At 43.2% G+C, this 25,000-nt stretch overlaps 1 protein-coding gene across 1 annotated transcript in view; it reads left to right on the top strand.

The window, feature by feature from the left end:
• The window catches only part of LOC139753879 (glycoprotein-N-acetylgalactosamine 3-beta-galactosyltransferase 1-like), a 41,121-nt gene extending 17,043 nt beyond the window's left edge, over positions 1-24,078 (top strand). The window contains exons 2-7 of the mRNA XM_071670835.1: positions 3,399-3,498; positions 4,769-4,857; positions 18,435-18,587; positions 22,259-22,397; positions 23,657-23,769; positions 24,023-24,078. Of these exons, the coding sequence (XP_071526936.1) occupies positions 3,399-3,498; positions 4,769-4,857; positions 18,435-18,587; positions 22,259-22,397; positions 23,657-23,769; positions 24,023-24,078 (650 nt within the window). The remainder of the gene's footprint in view (positions 1-3,398; positions 3,499-4,768; positions 4,858-18,434; positions 18,588-22,258; positions 22,398-23,656; positions 23,770-24,022) is intronic.
• The last annotated feature ends 922 nt before the right edge of the window (positions 24,079-25,000 follow it).

Genomic DNA, 25,000 nt, shown 5'->3' with positions numbered 1-25,000 from the left:
TCGTATATGAACAGTGTACCTTTGTATAACGTACAGCAAGCAGTCATGGCAAACACATGGCGAACACATTTGTGAATAACCATAAAACTAATTTTTTGTGTGTGATCATTTGTATGATTATAAGTTTTGTATATATGTATCGTTTCTTTACTCACACACACACACACACATCATTACACACACACACACACATCATTATAATAGGTACTGAATCATCGACTGTCATCGAGGGCTGTGTGTGTGTGTGTGTGTGTGTGTGTGTGACAGCAAATGGAGAGCGTTATACATACCTGGTTATCTGGTACTCGTTAACGCCTTTTGATTAGCAATGATAAGGTATCGGGAGAACAGTTCTCTTTGTATGGCTGATAAGCACCGTCTCACGCCTCCTGCTACGTGCAGTCTCAGTGAGTGTGTCTCAGCAGAGTTCTGTGCAAAGTTCAAAGTGTATTGAGGTTTATCCAAAGTCATGAACCCAGAGGAAGAAGAACTGAGATACAATCACACATTCATACGCAAGTACACACACTAAATAAATAAACACACACACACACACACACACACACACACACACACACACACACACACACACACACACACACACACACACACACACACACACCTCACAAGTGTGCCCTAATGATTAATGTCCAGAGGTAGGTAGGTACTGATCATATACTGATTTTCATATTTTTTTTTTTTTTTTTTTGCTTTGTCGCTGTCTCCCGCGTTTGCGAGGTAGCGCAAGGAAACAGACGAAAGAAATGGCCCCCCCCCCCCCATACACATGTATATACATACGTCCACACACGCAAATATACATACCTACACAGCTTTCCATGGTTTACCCCAGACGCTTCACATGCCTTGACTCAATCCACTGACAGCACGTCAACCCCGGTATACCACATCGCTCCAATTCACTCTATTCCTTGCCCTCCTTTCACCCTCCTGCATGTTCAGGCCCCGATTACACAAAATCTTTTTCACTCCATCTTTCCACCTCCAATTTGGTCTCCCTCTTCTCCTCGTTCCCTCCACCTCCGACACATATATCCTCTTGGTCAATCTTTCCTCACTCATTCTCTCCATGTGACCAAACCATTTCAAAACACCCTCTTCTGCTCTCTCAACCACGCTCTTTTTATTTCCACACATCTCTCTTACCCTTACGTTACTTACTCGATCAAACCACCTCACACCGCACATTGTCCTCAAACATCTCATTTCCAGCACATCCATCCTCCTGCGCACAACTCTATCCATAGCCCACGCCTCGCAACCATACAACATTGTTGGAACCACTATTCCTTCAAACATACCCATTTTTGCTTTCCGAGGTAATGTTCTCGACTTCCACACATTCTTCTAGGCTCCCAGAATTTTCGCCCCCTCCCCCACCCTATGATCCACTTCCGCTTCCATGTTTCCATCCGCTGCCAGATCCACTCCCAGATATCTAAAACACTTCACTTCCTCCAGTTTTTCTCCATTCAAACCCACCTCCCAATTGACTTAACCTTCAACCCTACTGTACCTAATAACCTTGCTCTTATTCACATTTACTCTTAACTTTCTTCTTTCATCACTTTACCAAACTCAGTCACCAGCTTCTGCAGTTTCTCACATGAATCAGCCACCAGCGCTGTATCATCAGCGAACAACAACTGACTCACTTCCCAAGCTCTATCATCCCCAACAGACTTCATACTTGCCCCTCTTTCCAAAACTCTTGCATTCACCTCCCTAACAACCCCATCCATAAACAAATTAAACAACCATGGAGACATCACACACCCCTGCCGCAAACCTACATTCACTGAGAACCAATCACTTTCCTCTCTTCCTACACGTACACATGCCTTACATCCTCGATAAAAACTTTTCACTGCTTCTAACAACCTGCCTCCCACACCATATATTCTTAATACCTTCCACAGAGCATCTCTATGAACTCTATCATATGCCTTCTCCAGATCCATAAATGCTACATACAAATCCATTTGCTTTTCTAAGTATTTCTCACATACATTCTTCAATGCAAACACCTGATCCACACATCCTCTACCACTTCTGAAACCACACTGCTCTTCCCCAATCTGATGCTCTGTACATGCCTTCACCCTCTCAATCAATACCCTCCCATATAATTTGCCAGGAATACTCAACAAACTTATACCTCTGCAATTTGAGCACTCACTCTTATCCCCTTTGCCTTTGTACAATGGCACTATGCACGCATTCCGCCAATCCTCAGGCACCTCACCATGAGTCATACATACATTAAATAACCTTACCAACCAGTCAACAATACAGTCACCCCCTTTTTTAATAAAGTCCACTGCAATACCATCCAAACCTGCTGCCTTGCCGGCTTTCATCTTCCGCAAAGCTTTTACTACCTCTTCTCTGTTTACCAAATCATTTTCCCTAACCCTCGCACTTTGCAAGCATATAAGACACAGGTGCAACCAGACTCCGCCAGCTTGAGGTTACATCGCGAGTGAAGATTTACTGGTAGAACAGTCTCGTCAAAGACCAGCACACTCGAAAGGAGCCTACATTTCCTGCCACTGGAAGTAGCGCAGCTTTGAACTGCAGGAGCCTTAAGAAAGGTAGCACCAGGATTCTTTCATAGAAATTGGCCCTAAGGAATTACACGATAAATCTAGGACACACATACACACACACACACAAACACACACACTCACACACAAAGAGAGAGAGAGAGAGAGAGAGAGAGAGAGAGAGAGAGAGAGAGAGAGAGAGAGAGAGAGAGAGAGAGAGTGAGAGAAACACACACACACACACACACACACACACACACACATGCGGGTACCTGAAGTGTAGTGGTTAACTCATCACGGGCTTGCCCCGGTTCTGTCAGACATGGGTTCGGATCCTGAGCACCGCAATCGGCCCCCCTCTCAAACCAGGTGTTCATCCTCCTTCCGTGACTGGTAGATCAATCAGTACCTGGTTCAGGCTGGTGTGTGTGTGTGTGTGTGTGTGTGTGTGTCTGTGTGTGTCTGTGTGTCTGTGTCTGTGTGTGTCTGTGTGTGTGTGTGTGTGTGTGTGTGTGTGTGTGTGTGTGTGTGTGTGTGTGTGTGTGTGTGTGTACACATATAGAAGTAAAGACAAGAAACATATATACATGTTCAAAGGCGGGACAATACGAGTATAGAATTCTCTCTCCCTAACACACATATAATCACACACACACACACACACACACACACACACACACACACACACACACACACACATACACGCGCGCACACACACGTGGTCTGAACAGCAATAAACTATTGCTAATTTGCATCACCAGAGTTGCTTAAATGCCCTTTCGTGTTTCATTATGAATTTGAGAAGTTTCCTAATAATTATGTCCCCCACAGGCTTGAACATGAAGACGATCCTGTTGATGATGATTTCCATGATGATGGGCTCCATATTTTCCATGCTTCTGTTAACCTCAGTGCGGGAAACATATATCAGGTATCACCAGCCATACGTCTTTCTTTCTCAGATAGAAGTAATGAGCCTACCCTCATAGGTCTTGAAATAATGACATTATAACTGATGACATGTTCCCTATATTCGCTGGCAAGACCTCTCCCTCAGTGCCTAATCCAGAAACAGATTAAACTGCCATGGTGACATTACGCACCTTTTCCGCAGGCCCACCTTCACTTGAAATCATTCACTTTCCTCTCTTCCTAGCAAAATCGCCTTACGTCCTTGATAAAAATCAAGTAGCTTCTTCCCACAACATACATTTGCAAAACTTTCCACAAGACATTTCTCACACTCCTAACATATGTTCTCTCCAACATAAACGCTTAAGACCAATCCCTCTGTTTCTCTTTGTATTTCTCACACGAAACTCTTTACAGCAAACACCTAATTCATAAATCCGTTACCAAACCTTATGCCAAATTCTTTCTCACCAATGTAGAAACTCTGTGCATGCCTTCCCCCTCTCAATTACCAATCTCCCATAAAACGTACCTGGTATATTCAATAAACTTATATCTCTGTAGTTCGAACACACTTTTGTCCAACTTGCCTCTATAGAGTGACACTACATAAGCATTTCGCCAGGCCACAACAACCTCATCCTGAGCCATATTTATACTGGTCAAAAAAGGGAATAACATTGTCACCCACTTTCTTGAGAAACTCAACTGCAGTCCCATCCACTCCATCCGTTGTCATTATATAAACTTTTCCTCCTCTTTCTCATGTTTTTTCGGTCTCTTTTCTCATTTTTTGATGTTCTTATTTTCTCTTCTAGTGTTTCTACACGGTCTCTGTGTTTTCTCACCTTTCTATGACTCTTATTTTCAGTTATCTTTGTATTACCAGTATTATGATCTTCCTTCGCCTTCACAAAAAAAGAAAAAATAATTACTGTAATTGTGTTCTCGATTCATTTTGTTGTATATTTTTCATATCCTTCACCTTCATGGCCTTCATGATCGGTGTACCCTTCTCCCTCATTACCCCGTTATCTCTCATATATCATGATGTTCATCGCATCTACATTACCGCAACATCTTGTTTTTATACTGATTATTATCTTCTTTCTCTGCTGATTCTCATTTTATTGATATGGTCATATTCATTCCCTCACGTCCAGCAATCCCGTAATGTCTTTACCAATCTATCTTTGTTTGTTTCTCATTATCGTCCTGATATTCTTTTGATCCTACTTCTGCTGTAGTGTTGGGAGTTGATATAATGGCGTTTATCCTCTCCACACAAGGCATCCAATGTCACATGAGGATCTGAAGGGAGAGGAAATTCCTGACGAACCTCTGACCAACCATAACCCTGACGAGCTGCACCACAAAGGTAAGACCAAAACCAGAGCTCACGCATCAGAATAGCTGCTGCACTCACCAACACTAGCTGCCGCACTCACCAACACTAGCTGCCGCACTCACCAACACTAGCTGCCGCACTCACCAACACTAGCTGCCGCACTCACCAACACTAGCTGCCGCACTCACCAACACTAGCTGCCGCACTCAACTACACTAGTTGCCACCCTCACCAACACTAGCTGCCGCACTCACAAACACTAGCTGCCACACTCACCAATACTAGCTGCCACCCTCACCAATACTAGCTGCCGCACTCACCAACACTATCTACCATCCTCACCAACACTAGCTGCCGCACTCACCAACACTAGCTGCCGCACTCACCAACACTAGCTGCCACCCTCACCAACACTAGCTGCCGCACTCACCAACACTAGCTGCCGCACTCACCAGCACTATCTACCATCCTCACCAACACTAGCTGCCGCACTCACCAACACTAGCTGCCACCCTCACCAACACTAGCTGCCGCACTCACCAGCACTATCTACCATCCTCACCAACACTAGCTGCCGCACTCACCAACACTAGCTGCCGCACTCACCAACACTAGCTGCCGCACTCATCAACACTAGCTGCCGCACTCACCAACACTAGCTGCCGCACTCACCAACACTAGCTGCCGCACTCACCAACACTAGCTGCCGCACTCAACTACACTAGTTGCCACCCTCACCAACACTAGCTGCCGCACTCACCAACACTAGCTGCCGCACTCATCAACACTAGCTGCCGCACTCACCAACACTAGCTGCCACCCTCACCAATACTAGCTGCCACCCTCACCAATACTAGCTGCCGCACTCACCAGCACTATCTACCATCCTCACCAACACTAGCTGCCGCCCTCACCAATACTAGCTGCCGCACTCACCAGCACTATCTACCATCCTCACCAACACTAGCTGCCGCACTCACGAACACTAGCTGCCGCACTCACCAACACTAGCTGCCGCTCTCAACTACACTAGCTGCCGCACTCACCAGCACTATCTACCATCCTCACCAACACTAGGTGCCGCACTTACCAACACTAGCTGCTGCACTCACCAACATTGCCGCACTCACCAATACTTTGCTGCCGCACTCACCAACACTAGCTGCCGCACTCACCAACACTAGCTGCCGCACTCACCAACACTAGTTGCCGCACTCACCAACACTAGCTGCCGCACTCACCAACACTAGCTGCCGCACTCACCAACACTAGCTGCCGCACTCACCAACACTAGCTGCCGCACTCACCAATACTAGCTGCCGCACTCATCAACACTAGCTGCCGCACTCACCAACACTAGCTGCCGCACTCACCAATACTAGCTGCCGCACTCACCAACACTAGCTGCCGCACTCACCAACACTAGCTGCCGCACTCACCAACACTAGCTGCCGCACTCAACTACACTAGTTGCCACCCTCACCAACACTAGCTGCCACCCTCACCAATACTAGCTGCCGCACTCACCAACACTAGCTGCCACCCTCACCAATACTAGCTGCCGCACTTACCAACACTAGCTGCCGCACTCACCAACACTAGTTGCCGCACTCACCAACACTAGCTGCCGCACTCACCAACACTAGCTGCTATATTCCCCAGCTACACTCACCAACACTAGCTGCCACCCTCACCAATACTAGCTGCCGCACTCACCAACACTAGCTGCCGCACTCACCAATACTAGCTACCGCACTCACCAACACTAGCTGCCGCACGCACCTACACTAGCTACCACCCTCACCAACACTAGCTGCCACACTCACCAACACTAGCTGCCACCCTCACCAACACTAGCTGCCACACTCACCAACGCTAGCTGCCACATTCACTAACACTAGCTGCCGTCCTCACCAACACTAACTGTCGCACTCACCAATACTAGCTGACGCACTCACCAACACCAGCTGCCGCCATCACCAATACTAGCTGCCGCACTTAGCTGCCACACTCACCAATACTAGCTGCCACACTCAACAACACTAACTACCGCACTCACCAACACTAGCTCCCGCACTCACCAACACCACTAGCTACCAGAACCACCAACATTAGCTGCTACTCTCACCAATACTGCCTAATTACTTTTATCAACATTATCTGCTACACTCACCAGCAGTACCTGCTAAATCCATCAGCTTTTTTTTCCACACTGATTAACGATATCTTCCTCGTTCAAGAAACCTGCTATGCCCTTAAACTCTCTATGCTAGAACTCGTAACACCTTGTGTTGCCATATTCACTGACTAATCCTCTACCTTAACAACTCCATTATCGTCGGCCACAATCACCGACTCCTGACTTAACCATTGAAAGCAGACCCGCCGTATCAGAATGAATGCTGAACTGCCTAAACATGTGGGCAACTACAACAATGGAGTGACAAATCTGAGCTCACTGTTGCACTACACTCATCCCTCAGATTAGGACTAGCGCTCGGCAGTTGATGAGATACGTCTGCTGAAGTACTTAAACGTCCAACCCCTTGATGTCGACCATGAAGCAGAGAAATAGACATTGTACAGACCTACATTACAACAGCTCTTAGAGTCTGCCCGCCTATATCTTTTAATCCTTGTATCATCTCTGTCATTAGATAGATTTACAGAGAGATATATAGATAGAAGGATAGGTAGATATAAAGATACTAGATATGCACACTCACAAGAAAAGATATCTTTGATCGTATACATTGAGGGGAAGAGATTCAAGTATATATATATTCTTTTTTTTTTTTTTATACTTTGTCGCTGTCTCCCGCGTTTGCGAGGTAGCGCAAGGAAACAGACGAAAGAAAGAAATGGCCCAACCCCCCCCCCATACACATGTATATACATACGTCCACACACGCAAATATACATACCTACACAGCTTTCCATGGTTTACCCCAGACGCTTCACATGCCTTGATTCAATCCACTGACAGCACGTCAACCCCGGTATACCACATCGCTCCAATTCACTCTATTCCTTGCCCTCCTTTCACCCTCCTGCATGTTCAGGCCCCGATCACACAAAATCTTTTTCACTCCATCTTTCCACCTCCAATTTGGTCTCCCTCTTCTCCTCGTTCCCTCCACCTCCGACACATATATCCTTTTGGTCAATCTTTCCTCACTCATTCTCTCCATGTGCCCAAACCACTTCAAAACACCCTCTTCTGCTCTCTCAACCACGCTCTTTTTATTTCCACACATCTCTCTTACCCTTACGTTACTCACTCGATCAAACCACCTCACACCACACATTGTCCTCAAACATCTCATTTCCAGAACATCCATCCTCCTGCGCACAACTCTATCCATGGCCCACGCCTCGCAACCATACAACATTGTTGGAACCACTATTCCTTCAAACATACCCATTTTTGCTTTCCGAGATAATGTTCTCGACTTCCACACATTCTTCAAGGCTCCCAGAATTTTCTCCCCCTCCCCCACCCTATGATCCACTTCCGCTTCCATGGTTCCATCCGCTGCCAGATCCACTCCCAGATATCTAAAACACTTCACTTCCTCCAGTTTTTCTCCATTCAAACTCACCTCCCAATTGACTTGACCCTCAACCCTACTGTACCTAATAACCTTGCTCTTCTTCACATTTACTCTTAACTTTCTTCTTCCACACACTTTACCAAACTCAGTCACCAGCTTCTGCAGTTTCTCACATGAATCAGCCACCAGCGCTGTATCATCAGCGAACAACAAATGACTCACTTCCCAAGCTCTCTCATCCACAACAGACTTCATACTTGCCCCTCTTTCCAAAACTCTTGCATTTACCTCCCTAACAACCCCATCCATAAACAAATTAAACCACCATGGAGACATCACACACCCCTGCCGCAAACCTACATTCACTGAGAACCAATCACTTTCCTCTCTTCCTACACGTACACATGCCTTACATCCTCGATAAAAACTTTTCACTGCTTCTAACAACTTGCCTCCCACACCATATATTCTTAATACCTTCCACAGAGCATCTCTATCAACTCTATCATATGCCTTCTCCAGATCCATAAATGCTACATACAAATCCATTTGCTTTTCTAAGTATTTCTCACATATATTCTTCAAAGCAAACACCTGATCCACACATCCTCTACCACTTCTGAAACCACACTGCTCTTCCCCAATCTGATGCTCTGTACATGCCTTTACCCTCTCAATCAATACCCTCCCATATAGTTTACCAGGAATACTCAACAAACTTATATCTCTGTAATTTGAGCACTCACTCTTATCCCCTTTGCCTTTGTACAATGGCACTATGCACGCATTCCGCCAATCCTCAGGCACCTCACCATGAGTCATACATACATTAAATAACCTTACCAACCAGTCAACAATACAGTCACCCCCTTTTTTTATAAATTCCACTGCAATACCATCCAAACCTGCTGCCTTGCCGGCTTTCATCTTCCGCAAAGCTTTCACTACCTCTTCTCTGTTTATCAAATCATTTTCCCTAACCCTCTCACTTTGCACACCACCTGGACCAAAACACCCTATATCTGCCACTCTATCATCAAACACATTCAACAAACCTTCAAAATACTCACTCCATCTCCCTCTCACATCACCACTACTTGTTATCAACTCCCCATTTGCGCCCTTCACTGAAGTTCCCATTTGCTCCCTTGTCTTAAGCACTTTATTTACCTCCTTCCAGAACATCTTTTTATTCTCCCTAAAATTTAATGATACTCTCTCACCCCAACTCTCATTTGCCCTTTTTTTCACCTCTTGCACCTTTCTCTTGACCTCCTGTCTCTTTCTTTTATACCTCTCCCACTCAATTGCATTTTTTCCCTGCAAAAATCTTCCAAATGCCTCTCTCTTCTCTTTCACTAATACTCTTACTTCTTCATCCCACCACTCACTACCCTTTCTAATCAACCCACCTCCCACTCTTCTCATGCCACAAGCATCTTTTGCGCAATCCATCACTGATTCCCTAAATACATCCCATTCCTCCCCCACTCCCCTTGCTTCCATTGTTCTCACCTTTTTCCATTCTGTACTCAGTCTCTCCTGGTACTTCCTCACACAGGTCTCCTTCTCAAGCTCACTTACTCTCACCACCCTCTTCACCCCAACATTCACTCTTCTTATATATATATATATATATATATATATATGCTCTGTGGAAGGTATTAAGAATATATGGTGTGGGAGGCAAGTTGTTAGAAGCAGTGAAAAGTTTTTATCGAGGATGTAAGGCATGTGTACGTGTAGGAAGAGAGGAAAGTGATTGGTTCTCAGTGAATGTAGGTTTGCGGCAGGGGTGTGTGATGTCTCCATGGTTGTTTAATTTGTTTATGGATGGGGTTGTAAGGGAGGTAAATGCAAGAGTCCTGGAAAGAGGGGCAAGTATGAAGTCTGTTGAGGATGAGAGAGCTTGGGAAGTGAGTCAGTTGTTGTTCGCTGATGATACAGCGCTGGTGGCTGATTCATGTGAGAAACTGCAGAAGCTGGTGACTGAGTTTGGTAAAGTGTGTGGAAGAAGAAAGTTGAGAGTAAATGTGAATAAGAGCAAGGTTATTAGGTACAGTAGGGGTGAGGGTCAAGTCAATTGGGAGGTGAGTTTGAATGGAGAAAAACTGGAGGAAGTGAAGTGTTTTAGATATCTGGGAGTGGATCTGTCAGCGGATGGAACCATGGAAGCGGAAGTGGATCATAGGGTGGGGGAGGGGGCGAAAATTTTGGGAGCCTTGAAAAATGTGTGGAAGTCGAGAACATTATCTCGGAAAGCGAAAATGGGTATGTTTGAGGGAATAGTGGTTCCAACAATGTTGTATGGTTGCGAGGCGTGGGCTATGGATAGAGATGTGCGCAGGAGGATGGATGTGCTGGAAATGAGATGTTTGAGGACAATGTGTGGTGTGAGGTGGTTTGATCGAGTAAGTAACGTAAGGGTAAGAGAGATGTGTGGAAATAAAAAGAGCGTGGTTGAGAGAGCAGAAGAGGGTGTTTTGAAATGGTTTGGGCACATGGAGAGAATGAGTGAGGAGAGATTGACCAAGAGGATATATGTGTCGGAGGTGGAGGGAACGAGGAGAAGAGGGAGACCAAATTGGAGGTGGAAAGATGGAGTGAAAAAGATTTTGTGTGATCGGGGCCTGGACATGCAGGAGGGTGAAAGGAGGGTAAGGAATAGAGTGAATTGGAGTCATGTGGTATACAGGGGTTGACGTGCTGTCAGTGGATTGAATCAAGGCATGTGAAGCGTCTGGGGTAAACCATGGAAAGCTGTGTAGGTATGTATATTTGCGTGTGTGGACGTGTGTATGTACATGTGTATGGGGGGGGGGGGGGTTGGTTGGGCCATTTCTTTCGTCTGTTTCCTTGCGCTACCTCGCAAACGCGGGAGACAGCGACAAAGTATAAAAAAAAAAAAAAAAAAAAAAAAAAAAGAATATATATATATATATATATATATATATATATATATATATATATATATATATATATATATATATATATATATATATATATATATATATATATATATATATATATATATATATATATATATATATCTATATATATATCCCGCATTAGCGAGGTAGCGTTAAGAACAGAGGACTGGGCCTTTTTTGGAATATCCTCACCTGGCCCCCTCTGTTCCTTCTTTTGGAGAAAAAAAAAAAAAAAAAAAAACGAGAGGGGAGGATTTCCAGCCCCCCCGCTCCCTCCCCTTTTAGTCGCCTTCTACGACACGCAGGGAATACGTGGGAAGTATTATCCCCAGGGATAATATATATATATATATATATATATATATATATATATATATATATATATATATATATATATATATATATATATATATATATATATATATATATATATATACTTATCCCTGGGGATAGGGGAGAAAGAATACTTCTCACGTATTCCCTGCGTGTCGTAGAAGGCGACTAAAAGGGAAGGGAGCGGGGGTGGGGCTGGAAAACCTCCCCTCTCCTTTTTAATTTTCCAAAAAAAGGAACATAGAAGGGGGCCTAGTGAGGATATTCCCTCAAAGGCTCAGCCCTCTGTTCTTAACGCTACCTCGCTAACGCGGGAAATAGCGAATAGTACAAAAAAAATTATATATATATATATATATATATATATATATATATATATATATATATATATATATATATATATATATATATATATATATACATGACAGCTAAAAACAGAGTGTGAACGAATGTGGCCTTTCTTGGGGTGTCTAAACGTGTGTGGATGTAACCAAGATGAAAAAAAAGGAGAGATACGTAGTATGTTTGACGAAAGGATCCTGGATGTTTTGGCTCTGAGTCAAATGAAGCGCAAGGGTAAAGGGGAAGAGTGGTTCGGTAATGTTTTGGAAGTAAAGTCAGGGGTTAGTGAGAAGACAATAGCAAGGGAAGGAGTAGCACTACTCCTGAAACAGGAGTGGTCGGAGTATGTGATAGAGTGTAAGATAGAAAACTCTAAATTGATATGGGTAAAACTGAAAGTGGATGGAGAGAGATGGGTGATTATTGGAGCATATGCACCTGAGCATGACAAGAGATATCATTAAAGGCAAGTGTTTTGGGAGCAGTTGAATGAGTGTGTTAGTGGTTTTGATGCATAGACCGGGTTATAGTGATGGGTAATTTGAATGCAAAGGTGAGTAAAGTGGCAGTTGAAGGAATAATTGGTGCACATGGGGTGTTCAGTGTTGTAAATGGAAATGGTGAAGAGCTTTTAGATTAATGTGCTGAAAAAAGACTGGTGATTGGGAACACCTGGTTTAAAAAGAGAGATATACATAAGTATACGTATGTAAGTAGGAGAGATGACCAGAGAGCGTTATTGGATTATGTGTTAATTGATAGACGTGCGAAAGAGAGACTTTTGGATGTTAATGTGCTGAGAGGTGAAACTGGAGGGATGTCTGAACATTATCTTGTGGAAGCGAAGGTGAAGATTTGTAGAGGTTTTCAGAAAAGAAGAGAGAATATTGGGGTGAAGAGAGTAGTGAGAGTAAGTGAGCTTGGGAAGGAGACTTGTGTGAGGAAGTACCAGGAGAGACTGAGTACAGAATGGAAAAAGGTGAGAACAAAGGACGTAAGGGGAGTGGGGGAGGAATGGAATGTATTTAGGGAAGCAGTGATGGCTTGCAAAAAAGAAGGTTGTGGCATGAGAAGCGTGGGAGCTGGGCAGATTAGAAAGGGTAGTGAGTGGTGGGATGAAGAAGTAAGATTGTTAGTGAAAGAGAAGAGAGAGGCATTTGGATGATTTTTGCAGGGAAATAATGCAAATGACTTGGAGATGTATAAAAGAAAGAGGCAGGAGGCCAAGGAGAAAGGTGCAAGAGGTGAAAAAGAGGGCAAATGAGAGTTGGGTGAGAGAGTATCATTAAATTTTAGGGAGAATAAAAAGATGTTCTGGAAGGAGGTAAATAAAGTGCGTAAGACAAGGGAACAAGTGGGAACATCAGTGAAGGGGGCTAATAGGGAGGTGATAACAAGTAGTGGTGTTGTGAGAAGATGGAGTGAGTATTTTGAAGGTTTGTTTAATGTGTTTGATGATAGAGCGGCAGATTTAGGGTGTTTTGGTCGAGGTGGTGTGCAAAGTGAGAGGGTTAGGGAGAATGATTTGGTAAACAGAAAAAAGGTAGTAAAAGCTTTGCGGTAGATGAAAGCCGGCAAGGCAGCGGGTTTCGATGGTATTGAAGTTGAATTCATCAAAAAGGGGGGTGACTGTATTGTTGACTGGTTGGTAAGGATATTTAATGTGTGTATGTGTGTGCCTGAGGATTGGCGGAATACTTGCATAGTGCCATTGTACAAAGGCAAAGGGGATAAATGTGAGTGCTCAAATTACAGAGGTATAAGTTTGTTGAGTATTCCTAGTAAATTATATGGGAGGGTATTGATTGAGAGGGTGAAGGCATGTACGGAGCATCAGATTGGGGAAGAGCAGTGTGGCTTGAGAAGTAGTAGAGGATGTGTGGATTACATGTTTGCTTTGAAGAATGTATGTGAGAAATACTTGGAAAAGCAAATGGAATTTTATGTAGCATTTATGGATCTGGAGAAGGCATATGATAGAGTTGATAGAGATGCTCTGTGGAAGGTATTAAGAATATATGGTGTGGGAAGCAAGTTGTTAGAAGCAGTGAAAAGTTTCTATCGAGATTGTAAGGAATGCATACGTGTAGGAAGAGAGGAAAGTGATTGGTCGTCAGTAAATGTTGATTTGCGGCAGGGGTGTGTGATGTCTCCGTGGTTGTTTAAATTGTTTATGGATGGGGTTGTTAGGGAGGTGAATGCAAGAGTTATGGAAAGAGGAGCAAATATGCAGTCTGTTGTGGATGAGAGAGCTTGTATGTGAGTCAGTTGTTGTTCGCTGATAATACAGCGCTGATGGCTGATTCGGGTGAGAAACTGCAGAAGCTTGTGACTGAGTTTGGTAAAGTGTGTGAAAGAAGAAAGTTGAGAGTAAATATGAATAAGAGCAAGGTTATTAGGTACAGTAGGGTTTAGGGACAAGTCAATTGGGAGGTAAGTTTGAATGGAGAAAAACTGGAGGAAGTGAAGTGTTTTGGGTATCTGGGAGTGGATTTGGCAGCGGATGGAACCATGGAAGCGGAAGTGAATCATATGGTGGGGGAGGGGGCGAAAGTTCTGGGAGCGTTGAAGAATGTGTGGAAGTCGAGAACGTTATCTTGGAAAGCAAAAATGGGTATGTCTGAAGGAATAGTGGCTCCAACAATGTTATATGGTTGCGAGGCGTGTGCTGTAGATAGAGTTGTGCGGAAGGGGGTGGATATGCTGGAAATGAGATGTTTGAGGACAATATGTGGTGTGAGGTGGTTTGATCGAGTAAGTAATGAAAGGGTAGGATAGATGTGTGGTAAAAAAAAAAGAGTGTGGTTGAGAGAGCAAAAGAGTGTGTATTGAAATGGTTTGGTTACATGGAGAGAATGAGTTAGGAAAGATTGACAAAGAGGATACATATATCCATTTGGCGTCCTAGCTTCGTCTCTTCGATGTATATCAACTGACTGTTATATTTCTCTCTTGTGTCTCCCCTGATGATGTGATTATTGCACGAAAGTGCACTTGGGAACTTTTCGTGTTTCATTTTCCCCGTGGACTCATAGGAATATCTTGATCACGCGCAAAATTGTGATCCTTTCCAATATATATATATATATATATATATATATATATATATATATATATATATATATATATATATATATATATATATATATGGAGAGAGGTGGGTGTTTATTGGTGCATATGCACCTGGGCATGAGAAGAAAGATCATGAGAGGCAAGTGTTTTGGGAGCAGCTGAATGAGTGTGTTAGCGGTTTTGATGCACGAGACCGGGTTATAGTGATGGGTGATTTGAATGCAAAGGTGAGTAATGTGGCAGTTGAGGGAATAATTGGTATGCATGGGGTGTTCAGTGTTGTAAATGGAAATGGTGAAGAGCTTGTAGATTTATGTGCTGAAAAAGGACTGATGATTGGGAATACCTGGTTTAAAAAGCGAGATATACATAAGTATACTTATGTAAGTAGGAGAGATGGCCAGAGAGCGTTATTGGATTACGTGTTAATTGACAGGCGTGCGAAAGAGAGACTTTTGGATGTTAATGTGCTGAGAGGTGCAACTGGAGGGATGTCTGATCATTATCTTGTGGAGGCTAAGGTGAAGATTAGTATGGGTTTTCAGAAAAGAGGAGTGAATGTTGGGGTGAAGAAGGTGGTGAGAGTAAGTGAGCTTGGGAAGGAGACCTGTGTGGGGAAGTACCAGGAGAGACTGTGTACAGAATGGAAAAAGGTGAGAACAATGGAAGTAAGGGGAGTGGGGGAGGAATGGGATGTATTTAGGGAATCAGTGATGGATTGCGCAAAAGATGCTTGTGGCATGAGAAGAGTGGGAGGTGGGCTGTTTAGAAAGGGTAGTGAGTGGTGGGATGAAGAAGTAAGAGTATTAGTGAAAGAGAAGAGAGAGGCATTTGGACGATTTTTGCAGGGAAAAAATGCAATTGAGTGGGAGAAGTATAAAAGAAAGAGACAGGAGGTCAAGAGAAAGGTGCAAGAGGTGAAAAAAAGGGCAAATGAGAGTTGGGGTGAGAGACTATCAGTAAATTTTAGGGAGAATAAAAAGATGTTCTGGAAGGAGGTAAATAGGGTGCGTAAGACAAGGGAGCAAATGGGAACTTCAGTGAAGGGCGTAAATGGGGAGGTGATAACAAGTAGTGGTGATGTGAGAAGGAGATGGAATGAGTATTTTGAAGGTTTGTTGAATGTGTCTGATGACAGAGTGGCAGATATAGGGTGTTTTGGTCGAGGTGGTGTGCAAAGTGAGAGGGTTAGGGAAAATGATTTGGTAAACAGAGAAGAGGTAGTAAAAGCTTTGCGGAAGATGAAAGCCGGCAAGGCAGCAGGATTGGATGGTATTGCAGTGGAATTTATTAAAAAAGGGGGTGACTGTATTGTTGACTGGTTGGTAAGGTTATTTAATGTATGTATGACTCATGGTGAGGTGCCTGAGGATTGGCGGAATGCGTGCATAGTGCCATTGTACAAAGGCAAAGGGGATAAGAGTGAGTGCTCAAATTACAGAGGTATAAGTTTGTTGAGTATTCCTGGTAAATTATATGGGAGGGTATTGATTGAGAGGGTGAAGGCATGTACAGAGCATCAGATTGGGGAAGAGCAGTGCGGTTTCAGAAGTGGTAGAGGATGTGTGGATCAGGTGTTTGCTTTGAAGAATGTATGTGAGAAATACTTAGAAAAGCAAATGGATTTGTATGTAGCATTTATGGATCTGGAGAAGGCATATGATAGAGTTGATAGAGATGCTCTGTGGAAGGTATTAAGAATATATGGTGTGGGAGGCAAGTTGTTAGAAGCAGTGAAAAGTTTTTATCGAGGATGTAAGGCATGTGTACGTGTAGGAAGAGAGGAAAGTGATTGGTTCTCAGTGAATGTAGGTTTGCGGCAGGGGTGTGTGATGTCTCCATGGTTGTTTAATTTGTTTATGGATGGGGTTGTTAGGGAGGTAAATGCAAGAGTCCTGGAAAGAGGGGCAAGTATGAAGTCTGTTGGGGATGAGAGAGCTTGGGAAGTGAGTCAGTTGTTGTTCGCTGATGATACAGCGCTGGTGGCTGATTCATGTGAGAAACTGCAGAAGCTGGTGACTGAGTTTGGTAAAGTGTGTGGAAGAAGAAAGTTAAGAGTAAATGTGAATAAGAGCAAGGTTATTAGGTACAGTAGGGTTGAGGGTCAAGTCAATTGGGAGGTGAGTTTGAATGGAGAAAAACTGGAGGAAGTGAAGTGTTTTAGATATCTGGGAGTGGATCTGTCAGCGGATGGAACCATGGAAGCGGAAGTGGATCATAGGGTGGGGGAGGGGGCGAAAATTTTGGGAGCCTTGAAAAATGTGTGGAAGTCGAGAACATTATCTCGGAAAGCAAAAATGGGTATGTTTGAAGGAATAGTGGTTCCAACAATGCTGTATGGTTGCGAGGCGTGGGCTATGGATAGAGTTGTGCGCAGGAGGATGGATGTGCTGGAAATGAGATGTTTGAGGACAATGTGTGGTGTGAGGTGGTTTGATCGAGTAAGTAACGTAAGGGTAAGAGAGATGTGTGGAAATAAAAAGAGCGTGGTTGAGAGAGCAGAAGAGGGTGTTTTGAAATGGTTTGGGCACATGGAGAGAATGAGTGAGGAAAGATTGACCAAGAGGATATACGTGTCGGAGGTGGAGGGAACGAGGAGAAGAGGGAGACCAAATTGGAGGTGGAAAGATGGAGTGAAAAAGATTTTGTGTGATCGGGGCCTGAACATGCAGGAGGGTGAAAGGAGGGCAAGGAATAGAGTGAATTGGAGCGATGTGGTATACAGGGGTTGACGTGCTGTCAGTGGATTGAATCAAGGCATGTGAAGCATCTGGGGTAAACCATGGAAAGCTGTGTAGGTATGTATATTTGCGTGTGTGGACGTGTGTATGTACATGTGTATGGGGGGGGGGGGTTGGGCCATTTCTTTCGTCTGTTTCCTTGCGCTACCTCGCAAATGCGGGAGACAGCGACAAAGTATAAAAAAAAAAAAAAAAAAAAAAAAAAAAAAAAAATATATATATATATATATCCATGGGGATAGGGGAGAAAGAATACTTCCCATGTATTCCCTGCGTGTCGTAGAAGGCGACTAAAAGGGAAGGGAGCGGGGGGCTGGAAATCCTCCCCTCTCGTTTTTTTTTTTTTTCAAAAGAAGGAACAGAGAATGGGGCCAGGTGAGGGTATTCCCTCAAAGGCCCAGTCCTCTGTTCTTAACGCTACCTCGCTATCGCGGGAAATGGTGAATAGTATGAAAAAAAAAAAAAAAAAAAAAAAATATATATATATATATATATATATATATATATATACATATATATATATATATATATATATATATATATATATATATATATATATACAGGGAGAAGACATACTTATCTAATGCATAAATCAATCTACATTATGTAAATCCTATGGTGCTGGGTGGATATAGGAGAGAACATAGAGGCTGCGCGATTGGCGGAAAAGGTTCGTGTGCTGTGCTGGATCATGACTCGGCCGGAGACCCACCTGAAGAAGGCCCAGTGCGTCAAGGCCACTTGGGGAAGCCGGTGCAATAAGCTCATCTTCATGAGCTCCCAGAACGGTCAGTTGGTGTCCATTCTTGACTTGAAATATTCTCTTGTGTTTTAGATGAATAATAATAAGTTTTCCTGACAGAAACATGGGAAAGATAGCTTCTTGCTATGTAGTTAACCATTCAGTTATCACGAATCCACATATTTATATAGAAATGAATACCTGTCTCGCACTTTCACCTGTATCTAAGGATAAATCTTTGAAATATAGAGAAGGAATATCTTGTTGATTACGTCAATACTTGTATCACCTGGCAACATATCAGTCACACACACACACACACACACACACACACATATATATATATATATATATATATATATATATATATATATATATATATATGTGTGTGTGTGTGCGTGTGTGTGTGTGTGTGTATGTATGTATATTAGAAAGGGTAGTGAGTGGTGGGATGAAGAAGTAAGAAGTAAGATTATTAGTGAAAGAGAAGAGAGAGGCATTTGGACGATTTTTGCAGGGAAAAAATGCAAATGATTGGGAGGCAGGAGGCCAAGAGAAATGTGCAAGAGGTGAAAAAGAGGGCAAATGACAGTTGGGGTGAGAGAGTATCATTAAATCTTAGGGAGACTAAAAAGATGTTCTGGAAGGAGGTAAATAAAGTGAGTAAGACAAGGGAGCAAATGGGAACTTCAGTGAAGGAGCTAATGGGGAGGTGATAACAAGTAGTGGTGATGTGAGAAGGAGATGTAGTGAGTATTTTGAAGGTTTGTTGAATGTGTTTGATGATAGAGTGGCAGATATAGGGTGTTTTGGTCCAGGTGGTGTGCAAAGTGAGAGGGTTAGGGAAAATGATTTGGTAAACAGAGAAGAGGTAGTAAAAGCTTTGCGGAAGATGAAAGCCGGCAAGGCAGCAGGTTTGGATGGTATTGCAGTGTAATGTATTATAAAAGTGGGTGACTGTATTGTTGACTGGTTGGTTAGGTTATTTGATGTATGTATGATTCATGGTAAGGTGCCTGAGGATTGGCGGAACGCCTGCATAGGGCCATTGTACAAAGGCAAAGAGGATAAGAGTGAGTGCTCAAATTACAGAGGTATAAGTTTGTTGAGTATTCCTGGTAAATTATATGGGAGGGTATTGATTGAGAAAGTGAAGACATGTACAGAGCATCAGATTTGGGAAGAGCAGTGTGGTTTCAGAAGTGGTAGAGGATGTGTGGATCAGGTGTTTGCTTTGAAGAATGATTGTGAGAAATACTTAGAAAAGCAAAGGGGATAAGAGTGAGTGCTCAAATTACAGAGGTATAAGTTTGTATGTAGCATTTATGGATCTGGAGAAGGCATATGATAGAGTTGATAGAGATGCTCTGTGTAAGGTACTAAGAGTATATGCTGTGGGAGGCAAGTTGTTAGAAGCAGTGAAAAGTTTTTATCGAGGATGTAAGGCATGTGTACGTGTAGGAAGAGAGGAAAGTGATTCGTTCTCAGTGAATGTAGGTTTGCGGCAGGGGTGTGTGATGTCTGCATGGTTGTTTAATATGTTTATGGATGGGGTTGTTAGGGAGGTGAATGCAAGAGTTTTGGAAATAAGGGCAAGTATGCAGTCTGTTGGGGATGAGAGAGCTTGGGAAGTGAGTCAGTTGTTATTCGCTGATGATACAGCGCTGGTGGCTGATTCATGTGAGAAACTGCAGAAGCTGGTGACTGAGTTTGGTAAAGTGTGTGAAAGAAGAACGTTAAGAGTAAATGTGAATAAGAGCAAGGATTTTAGGTACAGGAGGGTTGAGGGTCAAGACAATTGGGAGGTAAGTTTGAATGGAGAACAACTGGGGGAAGTAAAGTGTTTTAGATATCTCGGAGTGGATCTGGCAGCGGATGGAACCATGGAAGCGGAAGTGAATCATAGGGTGGGGGAGGGGGCGAAAGTCCTGGGAGGTTTAAAGAATGTTTGAAAGTCGAGAACATTATCTCGGAAAGCAAAAATGGGTATGTTTGAAGGAATAGTGGTTCCAGTAATGTTGTATGGTTGCGAGGCGTGGGCTATGGATAGAGTTGTGCGCAGGAGGGTGGATGTGCTGGAAATAAGATGTTTGAGGACAATATGTAGTGTGAGGTGGTTTGATCGAGTAAGTAACGTAAGGGTAAGAGAGATGTGTGGAAATAAAAAGAGCGTGGTTGAGAGAGCAGAAGAGGGTGTTTTGAAATGGTTTGGGCACATGGAGAGAATGAGTGAGGAAAGATTGACCAAGAGGATATATGTGTCGGAGGTGGTGGGAACGAGGAGAAGTGGGAGACATAATTGGAAGTGGAAAGATGGAGTGAAAAAGATTTTGAGTGATCGGGACCTGAACATGCAGGAGGGTGAAAGGCGGGCAAGGAACAGAGTGAATTGGATCGATGTTCTATACCGAGGTCGACGTGCTGTCAATGGATTGAATCAGGGCATGTGAAGCGTCTGGGGTAAACCATGGAAAGTTTTGTGGGGCGTGGATGTGGAAAGGGAGCTGTGGTTTCGGGCATTATTACATGACAGCTAGAGACTGAGCCCTACAGAACTTTCCATGGTTTACCCCAGATGCTTCACATGCCCTGGTTCAATCTATTGACAGCACGTCGACCCCGGTATACCACATCGTTCCAATCTATTCTATTCCTTGTACGCCTTTCACCCTCCTGCATGTTCAGGCCCCGAAGACTCAAAATCTTTTTCACTCCATCTTTCCACCTCCAATTTGGTCTCACACTTCTCGTTCTCTCCACCTCTGACACATATATCCTCTTGGTCAATCTTTCTTCACTCATTCTCTCCATGTGACCAAACCATTTCAAAACACCCTCTTCTGCTCTCTCAACCACACTCTTTATTTCCACACATCTCTCTTACCCTTACATTACTTACTCGATCAAACCACATCACACCACATATGGTCCTCAGACATCTCACTTCCAGCACATCCACTATCCTGCGCACAACTCTGTCTATAGCCCACGCCTCGCAACCATACAACATTGTTGGAACCACTATTCCTTCAAACATACCCATTTTTGCTTCCCGAGATAATGTTCTCGACTTCCAAACATTCTTCAAGGCTCCCAGAATTTTCGCCCCCTCCCCCACCCTATGATTCACTTCCGCTTCCATGGTTCCATCCGCTGCCAGATCCACTCCCAGATATCTAAAACACTTTACTTCCTCCAGTTTTTCTCCATTCAAACTTACCTCCCAATTGACTTGACCCTCAACCCTACTATACCTAATAACCTTGCTCTTATTCACATTTACTCTTAACTTTCTTCTTTGACACACTTTACCAAACTCATACACCAGCTTCTGCAGTTTCTCACATGAATCAGCCACCAGCGCTGTGTCATCAGCGAACAACAACTGACTCACTTTCCAAGCTCTCTCATCTACAACAGACTGCATACTTGCCCCTCTTTCCAAAACTCTTGCATTCACCTCCCTAACAACCCCATCCATAAACAAATTAAACAACCATGGAGACATCACACACCCCTGCAGCAAACCTACATTCACTGAGAACCAATCACTTTCCTCTCTTCCTACATGTACACACACTCACACACACACACACACACACATATATATATATATATATATATATATATATATATATATATATATATATATATAACGCAGTACACAAAAATGGCACCTGCGTTATTTGCTTAGAATCTTAGAGGAGTCTTCCGCAGACTCGACTCTGGGAGCTGTCGACCTGGGTCTCGGTGAAGGTCGCAACGTGCTCTGGGGAAAGACAAAGGCAGCCTTCAAGTACGCGTATGATCACCACCTTAATGATTATGACTGGTTCTACAAGGCCGACGACGACACGTAAGAGCACCAAAATTGTCCTGGTTAATGACATGGATATATTAGTGAAAGATGAAATAGGTTATAAGATGTCTTGTTTTCTAAGTAGACTGACTAAATATATTAAGTATTACAGTTACTCTCGTTCTTGACTGTGGATTTAGCATGATGGTAAGATATGAGGGATGACACGGGAAGGCCCCTATTCTTGCTAATGATGGTTCTTACACTCTACAACGTATCACTGAAATTTTGGAGAGTGTACCATTCATTGCTTTCATATTTCTGCCATTCCAACAGTGCTGGCTACATCATTTCAGGGTTTTAAGTCGACCTGCTTTTACTTCTTCAAGACACATAATGGATAGTCATCGAACTGTAGTAACTTCCATTAGAGCCATTCTGTACTATATGTTGCTGGATCTTCCCCTAATGTCCCCGGCATGGTTATGTAGAGCAGAGATTCCCTGCTCTAACTTCAGAGACCTGTTTTTGTTAAGTCTGTCATGGTCTCTTAGGATGCTGAATGTATTTCCTTGTTTTATGTGAAAGAGCAACGAAGTTTACATAGAATGGAGTTGGAATCATATGGTAGAAATGAATCGGTTGCCGAAAAGTCTCACCAAAGGAGAAAAAATTGAGTTCAACGCGGCTCTTCCGTGACGGAAGATCACAACTAACCCCATGCATGCGAGGGGACAGAGTCACTGGCAAGTCGGTGGATGTTACGTTACGTTCGACTGTATCATGATGCCTGGCTTAGTATCATCCATCCAGTCCGTAAACTATCGTTTCTTTTCGCTTCCCACCAATCCTTGAGCATCTGTGTATATGACAATTAGCACTGACCTCGCTTGGTAATTCCTCCGGACCCTCTCACATTGGCTTGTGGTCTGCGTCTTGTGTCTAGTCCACCCTCGAAGTTTCCTGTCCTTTGTACACATACACTACAGTACTCCAACCTTTCTTCTATTCTGTCCCATGTATGTACAATATTTTAAATCTTTCAATGTGCTTGTTCTAGCTTGTATGCTTCTCTTCAAACTATACTTATCAACATTTGAGGTTCATAAACTTGAGAGATGCACATTCTTACTTGTCGAGCATAACTTACTGTGCTCTCCAAGCTCTTATCTTCTAGGAATTCTTCATCTTCCATAGACATGTCAAGAGTCATGACGAGATGCTACTCACAAAACCTAATATCTACTTATAACGACCAGATGGTCTGCGTAATTTTCACCTCACGATCCTTTATTTTTTCTTTTATCTCACACCAGGTATACCATCATGGAAAACATGCGCTACATGCTATCGCGATACGACCCGGAGTTTCCCAGCTACTTTGGTTCACGCTTCAACAAGTTCCACAAGCTGGGCTACATGAGTGGAGGTAATCTAGATTTTGCTTATGGGTGGAGAACAGAGAGAGGGCATTAAACATTTAGAGATAAGTGTAGAGTTTAGTAGGAGGTGGATGAAGAGTCCTTCATGGGTGAAGGTCACTGATAAGTTCTGGTTCGGAGGAGATGGCTGAGAGGCTATACACTGAGTAAAAACTTTCGAGCGCGTATGATGGAATGCAAATGAGGTGTAAAGTCAGCACCTGATAACAAATTATAAGTGTATGGATTCCTGTGAGGTAGCGACTAGCGTTCCTGACCGTGACCCATTCATGAGCCGCCAAGGGTCAAGCATATAAATTCGAATCCTGGTAGCAGCTTTCGGTCCACAGTCAACTTAACTGTTCATCCACCAATAATGATTCGTCGATAAAAACAGGTACATGGATCAGGCTAAGGTACATTTATATATAGCGTTAATGGGATGGCCTTGATTAGGGCCTCAGCTGCAAGTGCCGTCTCAGCTAACATAAGAAACAAAAAAAAAAAGATCAGACACCTAAAAGACACTATTCTAACCATTCACACCAAAGTCAATCAGCAAAAGAGATTCAGCACCATGAAGGCAATTAGATCATGGCTTACAGTATCATTAGGACCTTATTACATTGAAAATCTATTCCAATTTGAATATGTGAGTTTCCTGTTAGATTTATCTACTACATTTCGTATATATATATATATATATATATATATATATATATATATATATATATATATATATATATATATATATATATATATATATATATATATATTCATTTATTTATTTATTTTGCTTTGTCGCTGTCTCTCGCGTTAGTGAGGTAGCGCAAGGAAACAGACGAAAGAATGGCCCAACCCGCCCACATACACATGTATATACATACACGTCCACAAACCCAAATATACATACCTATACATCTCAATGTACACATATATATATACACAAACAGACATATACAATATACACATGTACATAATTCATACTCTCTGCCTTTATTTGTTCCCATCACCGCCTCGCCACACAGGAATAACAACCCCCTTCCCCTCATGGTTATGGAAGGTGGTAACGTAGGAAAGGGACACCAAAGGCCTATTCGTTCACTCTCAGTCTCTAGTGTATGTAATGATTGCCCCACCGGAAACCCAAGCTCCTTCCCACACCGGCCCACACACTTTCATGGTTTACCCCAGATGCTTCACATGCCCTGGTTCAATCCATTGACCAGGCACGTCGGA

This window comes from Panulirus ornatus, chromosome 15 (genome assembly GCF_036320965.1).
Source record: "Panulirus ornatus isolate Po-2019 chromosome 15, ASM3632096v1, whole genome shotgun sequence".
Classification (NCBI taxonomy): Eukaryota; Metazoa; Arthropoda; class Malacostraca; order Decapoda; family Palinuridae; genus Panulirus; species Panulirus ornatus.
Note: the sequence above shows the minus strand (reverse complement) of the source record. Positions and strands in the feature narration are given on the sequence as shown.